Source organism: Hyla sarda, unplaced genomic scaffold (assembly GCF_029499605.1).
Source record: "Hyla sarda isolate aHylSar1 unplaced genomic scaffold, aHylSar1.hap1 scaffold_805, whole genome shotgun sequence".
NCBI lineage: Eukaryota > Metazoa > Chordata > Amphibia > Anura > Hylidae > Hyla > Hyla sarda.
In genome coordinates this window covers 54,089-77,500 of record NW_026610831.1, presented here as the reverse complement: position 1 = coordinate 77,500, position 23,412 = coordinate 54,089, and the positions used below count along the sequence as shown (strand labels likewise).

Here is a 23,412-nt window from a genome sequence, read left to right as displayed (position 1 = left end):
TACATTACATACACATCACACATAGACATCATACACACATTATACATTACATACACATCACACTTAGACATCATACACACATTATACATTACATACACATCACACATAGACATCATACATTACATACACATCACACTTAGACATTATACACACATTATACATTACATACACATCACACATAGACATCATACACACATTATACATTACATACACATCACACATAGACATCATACATTACATACACATCACACATAGACATCATACACACATTATACATTACATACACATCACACTTAGACATCATACACACATCATACATTACATACACATCACACACAGACATCATACACACATTATACATTACATACACATCACACATAGACATCATACACACATTATACATTACATACACATCACACTTAGACATTATACACACATCATACATTACATACACATCACACATAGACATTATACACACATTATACATTACATACACATCACACATAGACATCATACACACATCATACATTACATACACATCACACACAGACATCATACACACATTATACATTACATACACATCACACACAGACATCATACACACATTATACATTACATACACATCACACAGACATCATACACACATTATACATTACATACACATCACACATAGACATCATACACACATTATACATTACATACACATCACACATAGACATCATACACACATTATACATTACATACACATCACACTTAGACATCATACACACATTATACATTACATACACATCACACATAGACATCATACACACATCATACATTACATACACATCACACACAGACATCATACACACATTATACATTACATACACATCACACTTAGACATTATACACACATCATACATTACATACACATCACACACAGACATTATACACACATTATACATTACATACACATCACACATAGACATCATACACACATTATACATTACATACACATCACACTTAGACATCATACACACATTATACATTACATACACATCACACATAGACATCATACACACATCATACATTACATACACATCACACACAGACATCATCCACACATCATACATTACATACACATCACACTTAGACATCATACACACATTATACATTACATACACATCACACATAGACATCATACACACATCATACATTACATACACATCACACACAGACATCATACACACATTATACATTACATACACATCACACACAGACATCATACACACATCATACATTACATACACATCACACACAGACATTATACACACATTATACATTACATACACATCACACATAGACATCATACACACATTATACATTACATACACATCACACTTAGACATCATACACACATTATACATTACATACACATCACACATAGACATCATACACACATCATACATTACATACACATCACACACAGACATCATCCACACATTATACATTACATACACATCACACTTAGACATTATACACACATTATACATTACATACACATCACACATAGACATCATACACACATCATACATTACATACACATCACACACAGACATCATACACACATTATACATTACATACACATCACACATAGACATTATACACACATCATACATTACATACACATCACACACAGACATTATACACACATTATACATTACATACACATCACACATAGACATCATACACACATTATACATTACATACACATCACACATAGACATCATACACACATTATACATTACATACACATCATACATTACATACACACATACACTCACACCATACATATCCACCAGTGTTTCCCAACCAGGGTGCCTCCAGCTGTTGCAAAACTACAACTCCCAGCATGCCCAGGGCATGCTGGGAGTTGTAGTTTTGCAACAGCTGGAGGCACCCTGGTTGGGAAACACTGATATACACCATACATATGCACACATCATACATACACCTGCCGCTGCCCCCCCATCATACATTACATACACACATCACACATACACTCACACCCTACATATACAACCACCCTTCCTGCTGCCGCCTGTATTCTCGGTCTCCTCACCTGATCCGCCATGAGAGGACATCAGAGCTGTAGTCCCGGCCGGTGTGAGGTGACATTTCCGTCCTCCCCCTCCCCCCGCTCTGTGTTTTCCCCGTGCAAACAAGCAACCGCCCCGTGGTGGATTAGGTCCTGTCTAGACAGAGCAGGGGGAGGGGTAGAGCTGTGTGCGGGGGATGGAGCTGTGTGCGGGGGAGGGAGCTGTGTGCGGGGGAGGGAGCTGTGTGCGGGGGAGGGAGCTGTGTGCGGGGGATGGAGCAGTGTGCGGGGGATGGAGCTGTGTGCGGGGGAGGGAGCTGTGTGCGGGGGATGGAGCTGTGTGCGGGGGAGGGAGCTGTGTGCGGGGGATGGAGCTGTGCAAGGAGCTGTCAACATCCTCTCTCTCCCCCTGCTGTGTCTTCTGAGCTCCGTCCATCCTCCGGGAGGGGAGATAAGGGGGGGCTCTGCAGTCAGCTGGAGGCCGCCGCCCCCTCCATACACTCTGAGCTCCGGTGTGAGGTGGAGACTTCCATCGGCTCCTGCGCCTCACACCGGCATTAAAGAAAAATAAGGGGGACGTCTGTCTGTCCGGCCCGATACAGGGCTAAATCTATAAACAATTCACCTGCCCGGTGCCCAAAACTACTTGTCCCGGGCGTCGGGCAATAGAATTTCCACATCCCTGGTGTATGTATGTATGTGTGTGTATGTATATGTGTGTGTGTGTGTGTGTGTATGTGTATGTATATATATGTATGTATGTGTGTATGTATATATGTGTGTATGTATATATGTATGTGTATGAGTGTGTATGTATATTTGGGTATGTGTTGTTACGCCGAGCGCTCCGGGTCCCCGCTCCTCCCCGGAGCGCTCACAGCGTTCTCCTGTTCGCAACGCCCCGGTCAGACCTGCCGACCGGGTGCGCTGCGATAATGTCCCCAGCCGGGATGCGATTCGCGATGCGGGACGCGCCCGCTCGCGATGCGCATCCCGACCCGCTTACCAGACTCGTTCCCCGTCTGTTCTGTCCCGGCGTGCGCGGCTCCGCTCCCTAGGGCGCGCGCGCGCCGGGTCTTTGCGATTTAAAGGGCCGGTGCGCCACTGATTGGCGCATGGGTTTTAATCAGTACCTTCACCTGTGCACTTCCCTATTTATACCTCACTTCCCCTGGATTCCATCGCCGGATCTTGTTGCCATTGTGCCAGTGAAAGCGTTTCCTTGTGTGTTCCTAGCCTGTGTTCCAGACCTCCTGCCGTTGCCCCTGACTACGATCCTTGCTGCCTGCCCTGACCTTCTGCTACTTCCGACCTTGCTCTTGTCTACTCCCTTGTACTGCGCTTATCTCAGCAGTCAGAGAGGATGAGCCGTTGCTGGTGGATAAGACCTGGTTGCTACCGCCGCTGCAAGACCATCCTGCTTTGCGGCGGGCTCTGGTGAATATCAGTAGCAACTTAGAACCGGTCCACCAGCACGGTCCACGCCAATCCCTCTCTGGCACAGAGGATCCACCTCCTGCCAGCCGAATCGTGACAGTAGATCCGGCCATGGATCCCGCTGAGGTCCCGCTGCCAGTTGTCGCCGACCTCACCACGGTGGTCGCCCAGCAGTCGCAACAGATAGCGCAACAAGGCCACCAGCTGTCTCAACTGACCGTGATGCTACAGCAGCTTCTACCACAGCTTCAGCAATCATCTCCTCCGCCAGCTCCTGCACCTCCTCCGCAGCGAGTGGCCGCCTCAGGCCTACGACTATCCTTGCCGGATAAATTTGATGGGGACTCTAAGTTTTGCCGTGGTTTTCTTTCGCAATGTTCCCTGCACTTGGAGATGATGTCGGACCAGTTTCCTACTGAAAGGTCTAAGGTGGCTTTCGTAGTCAGCCTTCTGTCTGGGAAAGCTCTGTCATGGGCCACACCGCTCTGGGACCGCAATGACCCTGTCACTGCCTCTGTACACTCTTTCTTCACGGAGATTCGAAGTGTCTTCGAGGAACCAGCCTGAGCCTCTTCTGCTGAGACTGCCCTGCTGAACCTGGTCCAGGGTAATTCTTCTGTTGGCGAGTACGCCATCCAATTCCGTACTCTCGCCTCCGAATTGTCCTGGAATAACGAGGCCCTCTGCGCGACCTTCAAAAAAGGCCTATCCAGCAACATTAAAGATGTGCTGGCCGCACGAGAAATTCCTGCTAACCTGCATGAACTTATTCATCTAGCCACTCGCATTGACATGCGTTTTTCCGAAAGGCGTCAGGAGCTCCGCCAGGATATGGACTTTGTTCGCACGAGGCGGTTTCTCTCCCCGGCTCCTCTCTCCTCTGGTCCGCTGCAATCCGTTCCTGTGCCTTCCGCCGTGGAGGCTATGCAAGTAGACCGGTCTCGCTTGAACCTTTGCCTGTACTGTGCCAGTACCGAACACTTCTTGAAGGATTGTCCTATCCGACCTCCACGTCAGGAAAGATGCACTCTGACTCCGCACAAAGGTGAGACAGTTCTTGATGTGAACTCTGCTTCTCCACGTCTTACTGTGCCTGTGCGGATTTCTTCTTCTACCTTCTCCTTCTCAGCTGTGGCCTTCTTGGATTCCCGATCTGCAGGAAATTTTATTTTGGCCTCCTTCGTTAACAGGTTCAACATCCCGGTGACCAGTCTCGCCAGACCCCTCTACATCGCCTCTGTTAATGATGAAAGATTGGACTGTACTGTGCGTTACCGCACGGAACCCCTCTTAATGTGCATTGGACCCCATCACGAAAAGATTGAATTTCTGGTCCTCTCTAACTGCACTTCTGAAATTCTTCTTGGACTACCTTGGCTTCAACGCCATTCCCCAACCCTCGATTGGACCACCGGGGAGATCAAGAACTGGGGTACTACTTGTCACATGAACTGTCTTATGTCTGCTGTCAGTCAAAACCCTATGGCTCCTCCGATACCAGGTCTCCCCAAGGCCTATCTGGACTATGCTGATGTTTTTTTGCAAAAAACAAGCAGAGACTTTGCCTCCTCACAGGCCTTATGACTGCCCTATTGACCTCCTCCCTGGTACTACTCCACCCCGGGGCAGAATCTATCCTCTGTCCGCTCCGGAAACACAAGCCATGTCGGAGTACATCCAAGAGAATTTAAAAAGGGGATTTATCCGCAAGTCTTCCTCCCCTGCCGGAGCTGGATTTTTCTTCGTCTCCAAAAAAGACGGCTCCCTACGCCCTTGCATTGATTACCGCGGTCTTAATAAAATCACTATAAAAAAACGCCTACGTGGCGCCAACATCTTTACCAAATTGGACTTAAGAGGTGCATATAATCTCATCCGCATCAGGGAAGGGGACGAGTGGAAGACCGCGTTTAACACCAGAGATGGACACTTTGAGTATCTGGTCATGCCTTTTGGCCTATGCAACGCCCCTGCCGTCTTCCAAGACTTTGTAAATTAAATTTTTCGTGATCTTCTATATACCTGTGTTGTGGTCTACCTGGACGATATTTTGATTTTTTCTTCTAACCTAGAAGAACACCGCCGGCATGTCCGCATGGTTCTTCAGAGACTTCGGGACAATCAATTATATGCCAAAATGGAAAAATGTCTCTTTGAATGTCAATCTCTTCCCTTCCTAGGATACTTAGTCTCTGGCCAGGGACTCCAAATGAACCCGGACAAACTATCAGCCGTATTGGATTGGCCACGCCCCTCCGGACTCCGTGCTATCCAACGTTTCTTGGGGTTTGCCAATTATTACAGACAATTGATTCCACATTTTTCCACTATTGTAGCCCCAATTGTGGCCCTAACCAAGAAAAACGCCAACCCTAAGTCCTGGCCTCCTCAAGCGGAAGATGCATTCAACCATCTCAAAACTGCCTTTTCTTCTGCTCCCGTACTCTCCAGACCTGATCCATCTAAGCCCTTCTCACTGGAGGTAGACGCCTCCTCGGTGGGAGCTGGAGCGGTACTCCTACAGAAAAATTCTTCCGGGCATGCTGTTACTTGTGGTTTCTTTTCTAGGACCTTCTCTCCGGCGGAGAAAAACTACTCCATTGGTGATCGAGAACTACTGGCCATAAAATTTGCTCTTGAGGAATGGAGGCACCTGCTGGAGGGATCCAAATACCCAGTTATTATATACACTGATCACAAGAATCTCTCTTATCTTCAGTCTGCCCAACGGCTGAACCCCCGCCAGGCTAGGTGGTCATTGTTTTTTTCCCGTTTTAACTTTGAAATTCATTTTCGCCCTGCTGACAAGAACATTAGGGCTGACGCCCTCTCTCGTTCATCGGTTGCCCCAGAAGCCTGCTGGTCTCCTCCATCCTCTGCCTGTTCCTGAGCGACCATGGTCTCAGATTGGTATGGACTTTATTACTGATTTACCTTTATCCCATGGCAACACAGTTATTTGGGTGGTCGTTGATCGGTTCTCCAAGATGGCACATTTTATCCCTCTTCCAGGTCTTTCTTCTGTGCCTACAATTTTTTATACACATTTTTCGCCTTCACGGGTTGCCTACGCATATCGTCTTGGATAGAGGCGTTCAATTTGTGTCGAAATTCTGGAGGGCCCTCTGTAATCAACTTAAAATCAAATTAAACTTCTCGTCTTCTTATCATCCCCAATCCAATGGGCAAGTGGAAAGAATTAATCAGGTTCTTGGTGACTATTTGCGACATTTTGTTTCCTCCCGCCAGGATGACTGGGCCGAATTCTCGTACAATTTCAGAGTCTCTGAGTCTTCCGCTAAATCCCATTTTTTGTGGTGTACGGCCATCACCCTCTTCCCTCCCTCCCCACTCCCATGCCTTCTGGTTTGCCCGCTGTTGATGAGGTGACTCGGGACTTCTCCACCATCTGGAAAGAGACTCAAAAATCTCTCCTACAGGCCTCATCCCGGATGAAGAAACATGCCGACAAAAAAAGAAGAACTCCCCCTGTTTTTTCTCCCGGAGACAAAGTGTGGTTCTCCGCCAAGTATGTCCGCTTTCGTGTCCCCAGTTATAAACTGGGACCACGTTATCTTGGTCTTTTCAAAATCAAGTGCCAAATCAACCCTGTCTCCTACAAACTCCTTCTTCCTCCTTCTCTCCGTATTCCTAACGCTTTTCATGTCTCTCTCCTTAAATCACTCATCCTTAACCGCTTCTCTCCCAAGGTTGTTGCTCCTACTCCTGTCTCCGGGTCCTCAGACATCTTCTCGGTTAAAGAAATTCTGGCATCCAAGACGTTCAGAGGTAAAAAAAAAATTCTTGTAGATTGGGAGAATTGCGGCCCAGAGGAGAGGTCATGGGAAGCTGAGGACAACATCCTTGACAAGGACCTTATCCACAAATTCTCGGGTTCTAAAAAGAGGGGGAGACCCAAGGGGGGGTACTGTTACGCCGAGCGCTCCGGGTCCCCGCTCCTCCCTGGAGCGCTCACAGCGTTCTCCTGTTCGCAGCGCCCCGGTCAGACCTGCTGTGTAGGGGGGGTTGTTGATGGTTTATTAGATGGTGCAGGGGTGTGTGGGGGGGTTGTTGATGGGTTAATAGATGGTGCAGGGGTGTGGTGGGGTTGTTGATGGGTTATTAGATGGTGCAGGGGTGTGGGGGGGTTGTTGATGGGTTATTAGATGGTGCAGGGGTGTGTGTGGGGGGCGGGGTTGTTGCTGGATTATTAGATGGTGCAGGGGTGTGTGGGGGGGTTGTTGCTGGGTTATTAGATGGTGCAGGGGTGTGGGGGGGGGGGTTGTTGCTGGGTTATTAGATGGTGCAGGGGTGTGTGGGGGGGGGGTTGTTGATGGGTTATTAGATGGTGCAGGGGTGTGTTGGGGGGGGTTGTTGATGGGTTATTAGATGGTGCAGGGGTGTGGGGGGGTTGTTGATGGGTTATTAGATGGTGCAGGGGTGTGGGGGGGTTGTTGCTGGGTTATTAGATGGTGCAGGGGTGTGTGGGGGGGTTGTTGATGGGTTATTAGATGGTGCAGGGGTGTGGAGGGGTTGTTGATGGGTTATTAGATGGTGCAGGGGTGTGTGGGGGGGTTGTTGCTGGGTTATTAGATGGTGCAGGGGTGTGGGGGGGGGGTTGTTGATGGGTTATTAGATGGTGCAGGGGTGTGTGGGGGGGTTGTTGATGGGTTATTAGAGGGTGCAGGGGTGTGGGGGGGTTGTAGCTGGGTTATTAGATGGTGCAGGGGTGTGTGGGGGGGGGGGGTTGTTGATGGGTTATTAGATGGTGCAGGGGTGTGGGGGGGTTGTAGCTGGGTTATTAGATGGTGCAGGGGTGTGTGGGGGGGGGTTGTTGCTGGGTTATTAGATGGTGCAGGGGTGTGTGGGGGGGTTGTTGATGGGTTATTAGATGGTGCAGGGGTGTGTGGGGGGGTTGTTGATGGGTTATTAGATGGTGCAGGGGTGTGTGGGGGGGTTGTTGATGGGTTATTAGATGGTGCAGGGGTGTGGGGGGGTTGTTGATGGGTTATTAGATGGTGCAGGGGTGTGTGGGGGTTGTTGCTGGGTTATTAGATGGTGCAGGGGTGTGTGGGGGGGTTGTTGATGGGTTATTAGATGGTGCAGGGGTGTGGGGGGGTTGTTGATGGGTTATTAGATGGTGCAGGGGTGTGTGGGGGGGTTGTTGCTGGGTTATTAGATGGTGCAGGGGTGTGTGGGGGGGTTGTTGATGGGTTATTAGATGGTGCAGGGGTGTGGGGGGGTTGTTGCTGGGTTATTAGATGGTGCAGGGGTGTGTGGGGGGGTTGTTGATGGGTTATTAGATGGTGCAGGGGTGTGGGGGGGGGGGGTTGTTGATGGGTTATTAGATGGTGCAGGGGTGTGTGGGGGGGTTGTTGATGGGTTATTAGAGGGTGCAGGGGTGTGTGGGGGGGTTGTAGCTGGGTTATTAGATGGTGCAGGGGTGTGTGGGGGGGGGGTTGTTGCTGGGTTATTAGATGGTGCAGGGGTGTGTGGGGGGGGGTTGTTGATGGGTTATTAGATGGTGCAGGGGTGTGGGGGGGTTGTTGATGGGTTATTAGATGGTGCAGGGGTGTGGGGGGGTTGTTGATGGGTTATTAGATGGTGCAGGGGTGTGTGGGGGGGTTGTTGATGGGTTATTAGATGGTGCAGGGGTGTGTGGGGGGGTTGTTGATGGGTTATTAGATGGTGCAGGGGTGTGTGGGGGGGTTGTTGATGGGTTATTAGATGGTGCAGGGGTGTGGGGGGGGTTGTTGATGGGTTATTAGAGGGTGCAGGGGTGTGTGGGGGGGTTGTAGCTGGGTTATTAGATGGTGCAGGGGTGTGGGGGGGTTGTTGCTGGGTTATTAGATGGTGCAGGGGTGTGTGGGGGGGTTGTTGATGGGTTATTAGATGGTGCAGGGGTGTGTGGGGGGGGTTGTTGCTGGGTTATTAGATGGTGCAGGGGTGTGGGGGGGGGGTTGTTGCTGGGTTATTAGATGGTGCAGGGGTGTGTGGGGGGGTTGTTGATGGGTTATTAGATGGTGCAGGGGTGTGGGGGGGGGGTTGTTGATGGGTTATTAGATGGTGCAGGGGTGTGGGGGGGTTGTTGATGGGTTATTAGATGGTGCAGGGGTGTGTGGGGGGGTTGTTGCTGGGTTATTAGATGGTGCAGGGGTGTGGGGGGGTTGTTGATGGGTTATTAGATGGTGCAGGGGTGTGTGGGGGGGTTGTTGCTGGGTTATTAGATGGTGCAGGGGTGTGTTGGGGGTTGTTGCTGGGTTATTAGATGGTGCAGGGGTGTGGGGGGGGGGTTGTTGCTGGGTTATTAGATGGTGCAGGGGTGTGTGGGGGGGTTGTTGATGGGTTATTAGATGGTGCAGGGGTGTGTGGGGGGGGGTTGTTGATGGGTTATTAGATGGTGCAGGGGTGTGGGGGGGTTGTTGCTGGGTTATTAGATGGTGCAGGGGTGTGTGGGGGGTTGTTGCTGGGTTATTAGATGGTGCAGGGGTGTGTGTGTGGGGGGGGGGGGTTGTTGATGGGTTATTAGATGGTGCAGGGGTGTGTGGGGGGTTGTTGCTGGGTTATTAGATGGTGCAGGGGTGTGTTGGGGGTTGTTGCTGGGTTATTAGATGGTGCCTGGGTGTGTGGGGGGGTTGTTGATGGGTTATTAGATGGTGCAGGGGTGTGTGGGGGGGGGGGTTGTTGATGGGTTATTAGATGGTGCAGGGGTGTGGGGGGGTTGTTGATGGGTTATTAGATGGTGCAGGGGTGTGGGGGGGGGGGTTGTTGATGGGTTATTAGATGGTGCAGGGGTGTGTGGGGGGGGGGGGTTGTTGATGGGTTATTAGATGGTGCAGGGGTGTGTGGGGGGGGGGGTTGTTGCTGGGTTATTAGATGGTGCAGGGGTGTGTGTGTGGGGGGGGGGTTGTTGCTGGGTTATTAGATGGTGCAGGGGTGTGTGGGGGGGGGGTTGTTGCTGGGTTATTAGATGGTGCAGGGGTGTGTGTGTGGGGGGGGGGTTGTTGATGGGTTATTAGATGGTGCAGGGGTGTGTGGGGGGGGGGGTTGTTGATGGGTTATTAGATGGTGCAGGGGTGTGTGGGGGGGGGGGGGTTGTTGATGGGTTATTAGATGGTGCAGGGGTGTGGAAAAAAATAACTACTTGTCCAAGGACCTAAAACGGGAGCACAATCTACTTGTCCCTCATGACCATCCACTTGTCCTGGTACAAAATAATTTCAACCAAAATAGTCTGTAAATAAGATCTTTGTTAATAAAAAATGAATAGGCCGACCTAAATAACCTTTAACCCCTTAAGAACCGGGCCAATTTTTGTTTTTGCACTTTGGTATTTTCCTCCTCGCCCTACAATAGCCATAACTCTTATTTTTCCAATTACAGATCCATATGAGGCTTGTTTTTTGTGGGACCAATTTGTAATGACGCCTTTTAATTCTCCATAACTTATGCTCCGAAACAAAGAAAAAATTATTTGTGAGGTGAAATCGAAATAAAATAAAAAGTTGGTGGTTTTTCTATTTTTTACGCCATTTACCATTTTTTGGGCTGTAATCTGTTTGTATCAGTACCATTTTGATATTGATCGGACTTTTTAATCGCTTCTATTTTTTCTGGGATGTTCTAAAAAGGCAATTCTGTAATTTTTTTACATTTATGTCATTTATGGTACGGGAAACATAATGTTATATTTCAATAGATTGGACAATTACACCTGCTGCGATACCGAATGATTATTTTTATTAAGTTTACATGTTTTTTTATATAGGAAAATAGGGTGATTTTACCTTTTAATATTTAAGGGGTTAATGTGTGTTTTTAAACTTTTATTAAACTTTTTTTTTACACTTTATTAGTCCCTTAGGGAACTTTTAGGAGAATCATTAGATTCCTCATACAGATCAGTTCTATAGAACTCCATTGATCTGTGTGATCGGTGATCCATTGATAAATCCTGGTCCAGACAGGATCTATCAATAACAGAACCACGGACCCCAGGGAAGGAGAGGTGAGCCCCCCCCCCCCCCCCCCCCCCGGCTACCTCAGCAGTGAATAGCCGTATGCCAGCTATCAGCAGCGACCCCCCCAGCTACGCCCCATACGGAGCAGGCTTTAGTCAGAAGCCCACTACATACATCCTGAGCGCCGCCATACTTGTCGGGGGATTTTAGGTCCGGCTCTGCTTCCCCGAAGCGGGGTTAAAGGCCTGAAAAATTCACCTGCCCAGCGCCTGGAACTGCATGTCCTGGGCGTCGGGGGCTAGGATTTACACATCCCTGTGGTGATGTACAGGATTGGGAGTGCAGAATATTACAGACAGATGGGGGGGGGGTCACATACTTATCTCTATATGCTCTGTTATCACTGTCTGATGGATGATTCTTTTATAGATCCCGTCTGTAAGGTTGAGATCCGTAACATCACTAAGGAGAACAATGTGACGCTGCGGTGTACGTGCCCTGACCAGAGTGCTCCTCCCAAATATAAATGGGTCAACGAATCTGAACATGTGGTGTCTGAGGATTGGCCCCTCACAGTCCAGAAGACGAATGACCAGCAGTGGTACGGATGTGAGGCCTGGAATGATGTCTCCAGGAGTAACGCCACCGTCATCTTGCCGGCCCTAATAGGTAAGTGTGCAGGCGAATGCCAACTAACAGTCCCTGACGAACATCTAAGGGCCGGGTCACTCCTCTGTGAAGGACACACCTAATATCCAAACAATAATATATGGGCTGCAACCCTGGAGGGGCAATAACAACTTAGACTCCACACATGCTGCCCCGTCAGGTTTGTTACACAGTAGGCCGAGAGCAGCAGAAGTCTCCTCAGAGAGGAGTGAGGTCTGTCCCAGCCAGTATTGGGTTAATGTCAGATTGGGGTACGGCCTGTGATACTATAAGGTCAGGTCAGGCTAGGGCAGCCCTAACCTCCACCCTGTCTCTACTGGAGTATCTGCCCCAAGCGACAGCCCCCAATCGGGTGACAGTTTCTTCCTAAGTCAAGGGGTCAGAATACTATAGAGACACGGAGCAGGGTAAACACGTGTGGAGCTCAGGAGAAACCAAGCGGTCAGCAGATTAGGGGAGCGCTCTGTAAGATGCTGGACAGTATTTATGGCCTCTCTATGGAACATGCCGCACCTCAGAGACTCTGCTGCCTGAGGCAAGATACTCCTCTCACCTCATGGCAGATATGGCCATGGTCTTCACTATTATTCTGCTTATGTCCTGGTCAGGTGTGACCCCTGGCTTTTTCCATGGACTTTACTGACTACCAGAGTGGAGCAAAATGACAGAAGTTCAGACCGAAACCAAATCTGATGGATGTCTGTCAGTTTACTCAGTAGTTTCACATTTAGTGTGCCCTGGTTGGTCCAAGCGTGCACCTGACTGCTCAGAGATACCGGAGCACGTTTAATACAGGACGACTTAAACTTAAGTGAATCGACAATCAACACATCAGTCGATTTCAGACCCTACTGTAGTTTCATTCACCTTTGGTGGCTTTACCGAGACCTCCACTGTCTTCATGCTGATCATCACTGCTGGTTTGACTTTGCTCTGTCCCGGCAGGTAAGTCCACCTCTGTATCTGGCCTAATCAGTGTATTGGGGGAATAGGACGATCCATAATGGAGATCACCAGGCCATGAATCCAACAGAGGAGCATTCCTCTGCCAGTGTCAGTCTGTGGTCTCTCTGTTCGGTTGAAGGTTCGGTTTTCTTTGACCCCAGCCATCTCCTTCCCCTCGGCATACTCCTTGTGTTTATCCACCGCAGGCTACCTCTGCAGCTACTCCACAGCCTCACCTGCCTACCCCCACCCGTTATGATAGAGGTCCTAAAGACTGCTGAGGCCTCTCCGTTTGTGTGCCGAGGACTTTGAGTTGTGTCCTCACCCATTCTGTCCGAGCAGGACTAACCTATATCTTCTCCGGGATATGCTCTGATGGGCCATGCCATTGTATGAGATGACCGTATCGTGTTCTCTTCTTCCTTGCTACCTTTTGGAGATGTCATAATTCTGACGCTGAAGACAAGAAGCAGTGAGGCAGGATGCCATTCCGTTTTTAGATCCTACCACCTGAGCTTGCTTGGATCTAGAAGCTCTTTAAGCCATTTTCTGTGCTGGTCACATTGAGTATGTGTTGGTTGGATGAGACCTTTCTACTTCTATGAACCTATTTCACTGGTTGTCAGGTAGGACTCAATAATTATAATGTTTATGGTTCTCCCATACTTGCTATAGTTCTCAAGTCTCCATCCAAAGTAAGAAGAATACTGGGGAACCCATGGGCGCACCTCCATGACACCCCAAGGGAGATTTCAATGAATGACCCTTGGACTCTACCTGTATTTTGGTTGAAAGGGTCTTTCTTGTCTTCTCTGATTCCCGGCACCAGTAGAGGGCACAGGGATCATCATGGGCCTAACCGCATTCTCCGACAAATCAATTCTTGACTCCTGTGACGCTAACAGGCCCCATCCTGGATCCATGATTCCATGTGGTTTGATGCAGTTCCAGACTGAACTGCTGTCTCTTCAAGTGGAGCTCTATATCTTGAAAAGATTTCATGTTTGTTTTTGCCACACTTTTATATTTGTATACTTCATGGACTATCCTGGCTCAAGAAATGTTCCACTGTTATTGACCGGTCTGCCAACCAAATTACCCCATGGGATCCATCTTGTTTTCAGGACTGTCCTATAGGATGTTCATGTTTGTTACCTTCTCACTCAATTGTTGTTTCTGCTGGGGTTCCATACCAAGGCTTCCCAATGGCTGTGCCAGTGACACCTCGAGGCAGGGCATATCCTCTGGTCCTACTGGAATCCAATGAAGATGTCCAGCAACATTAAAAAAATCTACACAGAAGATGTATTCACAATTCTACTTCTCCACTTAGATCAACCATGATTAGGACCACTTGTTGTGGTTGGACAGATTACCGCGTTGCCTGCCTTTGATATGTTCGGAAGAAAGCCCCTCACTCACGCTGACACCGCGCTGGATTGCAGTTTTCTTTTTCTTGTGGATTTGCCGTGGTTGAAAGCTTCTGATTCGTGCTGGACATGAGGACGAGATTTGGTGGAGTAGTGTTGGGTAATCTTTTCCAATAGACTATTGATCAATGAAGGATTGCTATCCCCTATTCCATAACGCAGAACTTTTTGACTACATTAAAGTGGCTCACATCTTCTGGGTGAAGTAGGGGACATGGGTAAAGATGGCCTTAAGGGGGTTTTCCAGGTGAAATTATTAATGATCTATCCTTCGATATGTAGCACCTAGGACCGCCTTGGCCCTTTAGAACCGCAGTAATTCATATGTCATAGATCCCAACAAGATGATAAAATTGTTCTGGAATATCAGCCCATGTGCACAGGGTGACTTACAATACACATTAGATGGCTGTCCTGTCAGGCTCACATCCCAAAGATGTGTTTAGGAGTAAGATCTGGGGACTGTGAATGCCAGGGAAGCATAGAAAACCACAAGCCACAAAAGGATGAACTAGGTCGACCACAATAGTCAGATAATCCCTATTGTACAAACATCCATCTACAGGTATCAGAGAAGCCAGAACGTGACAAGAAACTATTCCCTTCACCATCACGCCTCCTCCATCCATCCATCCTGAACTGTTCACACCTGATAGGAAAGGCTCAACGATCTATGATTCTTTTGCCTAATTCTTACTCTCCTATTAGTATGGCGCACCTGAGATCTGGATCCATACGACCAAGTCATAGTTTTCCACAGAGATCTGGATCCATCTGACCAGGCCATATTTCTCTATATAGATCTTTATCCATCTGACCAGGACATGTTTCTATACAGATCTGGATCCATCTGACCAGGACATGTTTCTCTATATAGATCTGGATCCATCTGACCAGGTCATGTTTCTCTATAGAGATCTGGATCCATCTGACCAGGCCATGTTTCTCTATAGAGATCTGGATCCATCTGACCAGGCCATGTTTCTCTATAGGGATCTGGATCCATCTGACCAGGTCATGTTTCTCTATATAGATCTGGATCCATCTGACCAGGCCATGTTTCTTTATAGAGATCTGGATCCATCTGACCAGGACATGTTTCTCTATAGAGATCTGGATCCATCTGACCAGGACATGTTTCTTTATAGAGATCTGGATCCATCTGACCAGGCCATGTTTCTCTATAGGGATCTGGATCCATCTGACCAGGTCATGTTTCTCTATAGAGATCTGGATCCATCTGACCAGGACATGTTTCTTTATAGAGATCTAGATCCATCTGACCAGGCCATGTTCTCTATAGAGATCTGGATCCATCTGACCAGGCCATGTTTCTTTATAGAGATCTGGATCCATCTGACCAGGACATGTTTCTCTATAGAGATCTGGATCCATCTGACCAGGACATGTTTCTTTATAGAGATCTGGATCCATCTGACCAGGCCATGTTTCTCTATAGGGATCTGGATCCATCTGACCAGGTCATGTTTCTCTATATAGATCTGGATCCATCTGACCAGGCCATGTTTCTCTATAGAGATCTGGATCCATCTGACCAGGTCATTTTTCTTTATAGAGATCTGGATCCATCTGACCCGGCCATGTTTCTTTATAGAGATCTGGATCCATCTGACCAGGCCATGTTTCTCTATAGAGATCTGGATCCATCTGACCAGGCCATGTTTCTCTACAGAAATCTGGACCCATCTGACCAGGCCATGTTTCTTCATAGAGATCTGGATCCATCTGACCCAGCCATGTTTCTCTAGAGAGATCTGGATCCATCTAACCAGGCCATGTTTCTTCATAGAGATCTGGATCCATCTGACCAGGCCATGTTTCTCTATAGAGATCTGGATTCATCTGACCAGGCCATGTTTCTCTATAGAGATCTGGATTCATCTGACCATGCCATGTTTTTCCACAGAGATCTGGATCCATCTGACCAGGCCATGTTTTTCCACAGAGATCTGGATCCATCTGACCAGGACATGTTTCTCTATAGAGATCTGGATCCATCTGACCATGCCATGTTTTTCCACAGAGATCTGGATCCATCTGACCAGGCCATGTTTCTCTATAGAGATCTGAATCCATCTGACCAGGACATGTTTCTCTATAGAGATCTGGATCCATATGACCAGGCCATGTTTTTCCAGAGATCTGAATCCATCTGACCAGGTCATGTTTCTCTATAGAGATCTGGATCCATCTGACCAGGCCATGTTTCTCTATAGAGATCTGGATTCATCTGACCAGGACATGTTTCTCTATAGAGATCTAGATCCATCTGACCAGGCCATGTTTCTCTATAGAGATCTGGATCCATCTGACCAGGTCATGTTTCTCTATAGAGATCTGGATCCATCTGACCAGGCCATGTTTCTCTATAGAGATCTGGATCCATCTGACCAGGTCATGTTTCTCTATAGAGATCTGGATCCATCTGACCAGGCCATGTTTCTCTATAGAGATCTGGATCCATCTGACCAGGCCATGTTTCTCTATAGAGATCTGGATCCATCTGACCAGGCCATATTTCTCTATAGAGATCTATATCCATCTGACCAGGTCATGTTTGTCTGTAGAGATCTGGATCCATCTGACCAGAGCATGTTTCTCTACAGAGATCTGGATCCATCTGACCAGGTCATGTTTCTCTATAGAGATCTGGATCCATCTGACCAGGACATGTTTCTCTGTAAAGTTCTGGATCCATTTGACCATGCCATATTTCTCTATAGAGATCTGGATCCATCTGACCAGGCCATGTTTCTCCAAAGAGATCTGGATCCATCTGACCAGGACATATTTCTCTATAGAGATGTGGATCCATCTGACCAGACCATATTTCTTCATAGAGATCTGGATCCTTCTGACCAGGTCATGTTTCTCTATAGAGATCTGGATCCAACTGACCAGGCAGTGTTTCTCTATAGAGATCTGGATCCATCTGACCAGGCCATGTTTCGAGATCTATATCCATCTGACCAGGACATGTTTCTCTGTAGAGATCTGGATCCATCTGACCAGGCCATGTTTCTATATAGATCTGGATCCATCTGACCAGGCCATGTTTCTCTGTAGAGTTCTGGATCCATTTGACCAGGCCATGTTTCTCCAAAGAGATGTGGATCCATCTGACCAGGCCATGTTTCTCTGTAGAGATCTGGATCCATTTGACCAGACCATGTTTCTCTATAGAGATCTGGATCCATCTGACCATGCCATGTTTTTCCACAGAGATCTGGATCCATCTGACCAGGTCATGTTTCTCTATAGAGATCTGGATCCATCTGACCATGCCATGTTTTTCCACAGAGATCTGGATCCATCTGACCAGGCCATGTTTTTCCACAGAGATCTGGATCCATCTGACCAGGACATGTTTCTCTATAGAGATCTGGATCCATCTGACCATGCCATGTTTTTCCACAGAGATCTGGATCCATCTGACCAGGACATGTTTCTCTAGAGATGTGGATCCATCTGACCAGGCCATGTTTCTCTATAGAGATATGGATCCATCTGACCAGGACATGTTTCTCTATAGAGATCTGAATCCATCTGACCAGGACATGTTTCTCTATAGAGATCTGGATCCATCTGACCAGGACATGTTTCTCTATAGAGATCTGGATCCATCTGACCAGGCCATGTTTCTCTATAGAGATCTGGATCCATCTGACCAGGCCATGTTTCTCTATAGAGATCTGAATCCATCTGACCAGGACATGTTTCTCTATAGAGATCTGGATCCATATGACCAGGCCATGTTTTTCCAGAGATCTGAATCCATCTGACCAGGTCATGTTTCTCTATAGAGATCTGGATCCATCTGACCAGGACATGTTTCTCTATAGAGATCTGGATCCATCTGACCAGGCCATGTTTCTCTATAGAGATCTGAATCCATCTGACCAGGTCATGTTTCTCTATAGAGATCTGGATCCATCTGACCAGGACATGTTTCTCTATAGAGATCTGGATCCATCTGATCAGGTCATGTTTCTCTATAGAGATCTGGATCCATCTGACCAGGCCATGTTTCTCTATATAGATCTGGATCCATCTGACCTGGTCATGTTTCTCTATAGAGATCTGGATCCATCTGACCAGGCCATGTTTCTTTATAGAGATCTGGATCCATCTAACCAGGCCATGTGTCTTTATAGAGATCTGGATCCATCTGACCAGGACATGTTTCTCTATAGAGATCTGGATCCATCTGACCAGGCCATGTTTCTCTATAGATCTGGATCCATCTGACCAGGACATGTTTCTCTATAGAGATGTGGATCCATCTGACCAGGTCATGTTTCTCTATATAGATCTGGATCCATCTGACCAGGTCATGCTTCTCTATAGAGATCTGGATCCATCTGACCAGGACATGTTTCTCTATATAGATCTGGATCCATCTGACCAGGTCATGCTTCTCTATAGAGATCTGGATTCATCTGACCAGGACATGTTTCTATATAGAGATCTGGATCCATCTGACCAGGCCATGTTTCTCTATAGAGATCTGGATCCATCTGACCAGGTCATGCTTCTCTATAGAGATCTGGATCCATCTGACCAGGACATGTTTCTCTATATAGATCTGGATCCATCTGACCAGGTCATGTTTCTCTATAGAGATCTGGATCCATCTGACCAGGACATGTTTCTCTATAGAGATCTGGATCCATCTGACCAGGCCATGTTTCTCTATAGAGATCTGGATCCATCTGACCAGGCCATGTTTCTCTATAGAGATCTGGATTCATCCGACCAGGACATGTTTCTCTACAGAGATCTGGATCCATCTGACCAGGCCATGTTTCTCTATAGATCTGTATCCATCTGACCAGGCCATGTTTCTCTATAGAGATCTGGATCCATCTGACCAGGACATGTTTCTATATAGAGATCTGAATCCATCTGACCAGGACATGTTTATCTATAGAGATCTGGATCCATCTGACCAGGACATGTTTCTCTATAGAGATCTGGATCCATCTGACCAGGCCATGTTTCTCTATAGAGATCTGGATCCATCTGACCAGGCCATGTTTCTCTATAGAGATCTGGACCCATCTGATCAGGCCATGTTTCTCTATAGAGATCTGAATCCATCTGACCAGGTCATGTTTCTCTATAGAGATCTGGATCCATCTGACCAGGACATGTTTCTCTATAGAGATCTGGATCCATCTGACCAGGCCATGTTTCTTTATAGAGATCTGGATCCATCTGACCAGGTCATGTTTCTCTATATAGATCTGGATCCATCTGACCAGGTCATGTTTCTCTATAGAGATCTGAATCCATCTGACCAGGACATGTTTCTCTATAGAGATCTGAATCCATCTGACCAGGTCATGTTTCTCTATATAGATCTGGATTCATCTGACCAGTTCATGTTTCTCTATAGAGATCTGGATCCATCTGACCAGGCCATGTTTCTCTATAGAGATCTGGATCCATCTGACCAGGACATGTTTCTCTATAGAGATGTGGATCCATCTGACCAGGCCATGTTTCTCTATAGAGATCTGGATCCATCTGACCGGGCCATGTTTCTCTATAGAGATCTGGATCCATCTGACCAGGATATGTTTCTCTATAGAGATCTGGATCCATCTGACCAGGCCATGTTTCTCTATAGAGATCTGGATCCATCTGACCAGGACATGTTTCTCTATAGAGATCTGGATCCATCTGACCAGGCCATGTTTCTCTATAGAGATCTGGACCCATCTGACCAGGACATGTTTCTCTATAGAGATCTGGATCCATCTGACCAGGCCATGTTTCTCTATAGAGATCTGGATCCATGTGACCAGGACATGTTTCTCCATAGAGATCCGGACCCATCTGACCAGGCCATGTTTCTCTATAGAGATCTGGATCCATCTGACCAGGCCATGTTTCTCTATAGAGATCTGGATCCATCTGACCGGGCCATGTTTCTCTATAGAGATCTGGATCCATATGACCGGGCCATGTTTCTCTATAGAGATCTGGATCCATCTGACCAGGTCATGTTTCTCTATAGAGATCTGGATCCATGTGACCAGGTCATGTTTCTCTATAGAGATCTGGATCCATCTGACCGGGCCATGTTTCTCTATAGAGATCTGGATCCATATGACCAGGCCATGTTTCTCTATAGAGATCTGGATCCATCTGACCAGGCCATGTTTCTCTATAGAGATCTGGATCCATGTGACCAGGACATGTTTCTCCATAGAGATCCGGACCCATCTGACCAGGCCATGTTTCTCTATAGAGATCTGGATCCATCTGACCAGGCCATGTTTCTCTATAGAGATCTGGATCCATCTGACCGGGCCATGTTTCTCTATAGAGATCTGGATCCATATGACCAGGCCATGTTTCTCTATAGAGATCTGGATCCATATGACCAGGCCATGTTTCTCTATAGAGATGTGGATCCATCTGACCAGGCCATGTTTCTCTATAGAGATGTGGATCCATCTGACCAGGACATGTTTCTCTATAGAGATCTGGATCCATCTGACCGGGTCATGTTTCTCTATAGAGATCTGAATCCATCTGACCAGGACATGTTTCTCTATAGAGATCTGGATCCATCTGACCAGGTCATGTTTCTCTATAGAGATCTGGATCCATCTGACCAGGTCATGTTTCTCTATAGAGATCTGGACCCATCTGACCAGGCCATGTTTCTCTATAGAGATCTGGATCCATCTGACCAGGTCATGTTTCTCTATAGAGATCTGGATCCATCTGACCAGGTCATGTTTCTCTATAGAGATCTGAATCCATCTGACCAGGCCATGTTTCTCTATATAGATCTGGATCCATCTGACCAGGACATGTTTCTCTACAGAGATCTGGATCCCTCTGACCAGGCTATGTTTCTCTATAGAGATCTGGATCAATCTGACCAGGACATGTTTCTCTATAGAGATCTGGATCCATCTGACCAGGCCATGTTTCTCTATAGAGATCTGGATCCATCTGACCAGGCCATGTTTCTCTATAGAGATCTGGATCCATCTAACCAGGTCATGTTTCTCTATAGAGATGTGGATCCATCTGACCAGGCCATGTTTCTCTATAGAGATCTGGATCCATCTGACCAGGCCATGTTTCTCTATAGAGATCTGGATCCATCTGACCAGGACATGTTTCTCTATAGAGATGTGGATCCATCTGACCAGGCCATGTTTCTCTATAGAGATGTGGCGGTGTTGACCTTACTAAGCAGCACAGAGACACAGGGTGTAACTACTTCTCACTGTGTCTTCCTCGCTGGCTGCATTGATGGCGGCAGAGACATAACAAGTCCCTTCTTGGCAGCTCGGACAATCAGCGGCGCCCGGTAATGGCCTTAACATGATATGTCTGGAGATCACTGTATATACATATATAATATATAGGAGAATATATACAATGTTTATGATGAGGAGTGAACTGTGTCCTATAATAGCAGAGAATGTCGTGTTATCCCTGATCACCGTCTGCTTTATCCACAGATCCCGGGTCATTGTCAGCTGGTTCATCCACACTTATTATCACCGTGATCATCATCATCCTCATCATACTCTTCATCATCGGTATCAGTACCTTTGTAGTGCTACAGAAACGGAAAAAGAAAAGTAAGTATATTATACTCCCTGTACTGTATACACTGATCAGACAGAACATTAAAGGGGGTCTCCACAGAGCACCACCCCTCTCCTCAGGATGTGTCTGATATTACAACTCATCTCTATTCACTTCTATGAAACTGAGCAGCAATACCACACACAACCTGAGGAAAGAGGTGGCGCTATTTTTGGAGGAAATTCGCTCTGCTTTTCTTTTCCTGGTTAACCCCCTATAATGTCTCTTACCTGACCGCCGAGGCCTTGACCCAATAGCTCTGTGATGTGACCTGCAAGGTCCAGACCCCATAGACCTGTGCTGTGACTCCTGAGGCTGGACCCCATTGAGCCCTGATGTGATTCCCCCGAGGCCTGGACCTCATAGACCTGTGATGCGACCCCCCCCCCCAAAACCCTGACCCCATAGACATGTGATGTGACCCCCGGGTCCAGACCCCATAGACCTGTGCTGTGACTCCTGAGGCCGGACCCCATTGACCCCTGATGTGATTCCTTGAGGCCTGGACCTCATAGACCTGTGATGTGATCCCATAGACCCGTGATGTGACCCCCGGGGCCCTGGACTTCATAGACCAGTGATGTGACCACTGGGGCCTGGATTTCATAGACCTGTGATGTGACCCCTGGGGCCTGGACCTTATAGACCTGTGATGTGACCCCTGAGACCCGGACCCAATAGACCTGTGATGTGACCCCAGATGCCCGGACCCCATAGATCTGTGATGTGACCCCTGGGGCCCGGACCCCATAGACCCGTGATGTGACCCCTGAGGCGCAGACCACATAGATCTGTGATGGGTCCCCCGGGGCCCGCACCCCATAGATCTGTGATGTGACCCCCGGAGCCTGGACCCCATAGACCCGTGAGGTGACCCCTGAGGTGCAGACCCCATAGATCTGTGATGGGACCCCCGGCATACTGACAGGACAAAGAAATTCTTAGTCTGACATATGGAGCGCATCAAGTCTTGTATTAACTATATGAAAGGGGTACTCCGCTGCCCCAGCGTTCGGAACATTTTGTTCTGAACGCTTGGAGCGTGCGGCGGGGGTTGTGATTGTTCTAAACGAATGCCGGGTGCTGCACACAGGTCATGGGTGTCCCAGCAGCAGGACCCCCCGATAAGACATCTTATCCACGGTCCTTTGGATTGAAGATAAGATGTCCAGGGGTGGAGGACCCCTTTAGAAATGGTGAATAACCAAATAACTGAATGTAACAAGACACTCGCCCCGCGCCCTGTACA

At 47.7% G+C, this 23,412-nt stretch overlaps 1 protein-coding gene across 1 annotated transcript in view; it reads left to right on the top strand.

The window, feature by feature from the left end:
* Positions 1–23,412, top strand: part of LOC130346964 (uncharacterized) — a 100,684-nt gene that overhangs the window by 39,375 nt on the left and 37,897 nt on the right. Inside the window, exons 3-4 of the mRNA XM_056554596.1 lie at positions 11,908–12,147; positions 22,034–22,156. Of these exons, the coding sequence (XP_056410571.1) occupies positions 11,908–12,147; positions 22,034–22,156 (363 nt within the window). The remainder of the gene's footprint in view (positions 1–11,907; positions 12,148–22,033; positions 22,157–23,412) is intronic.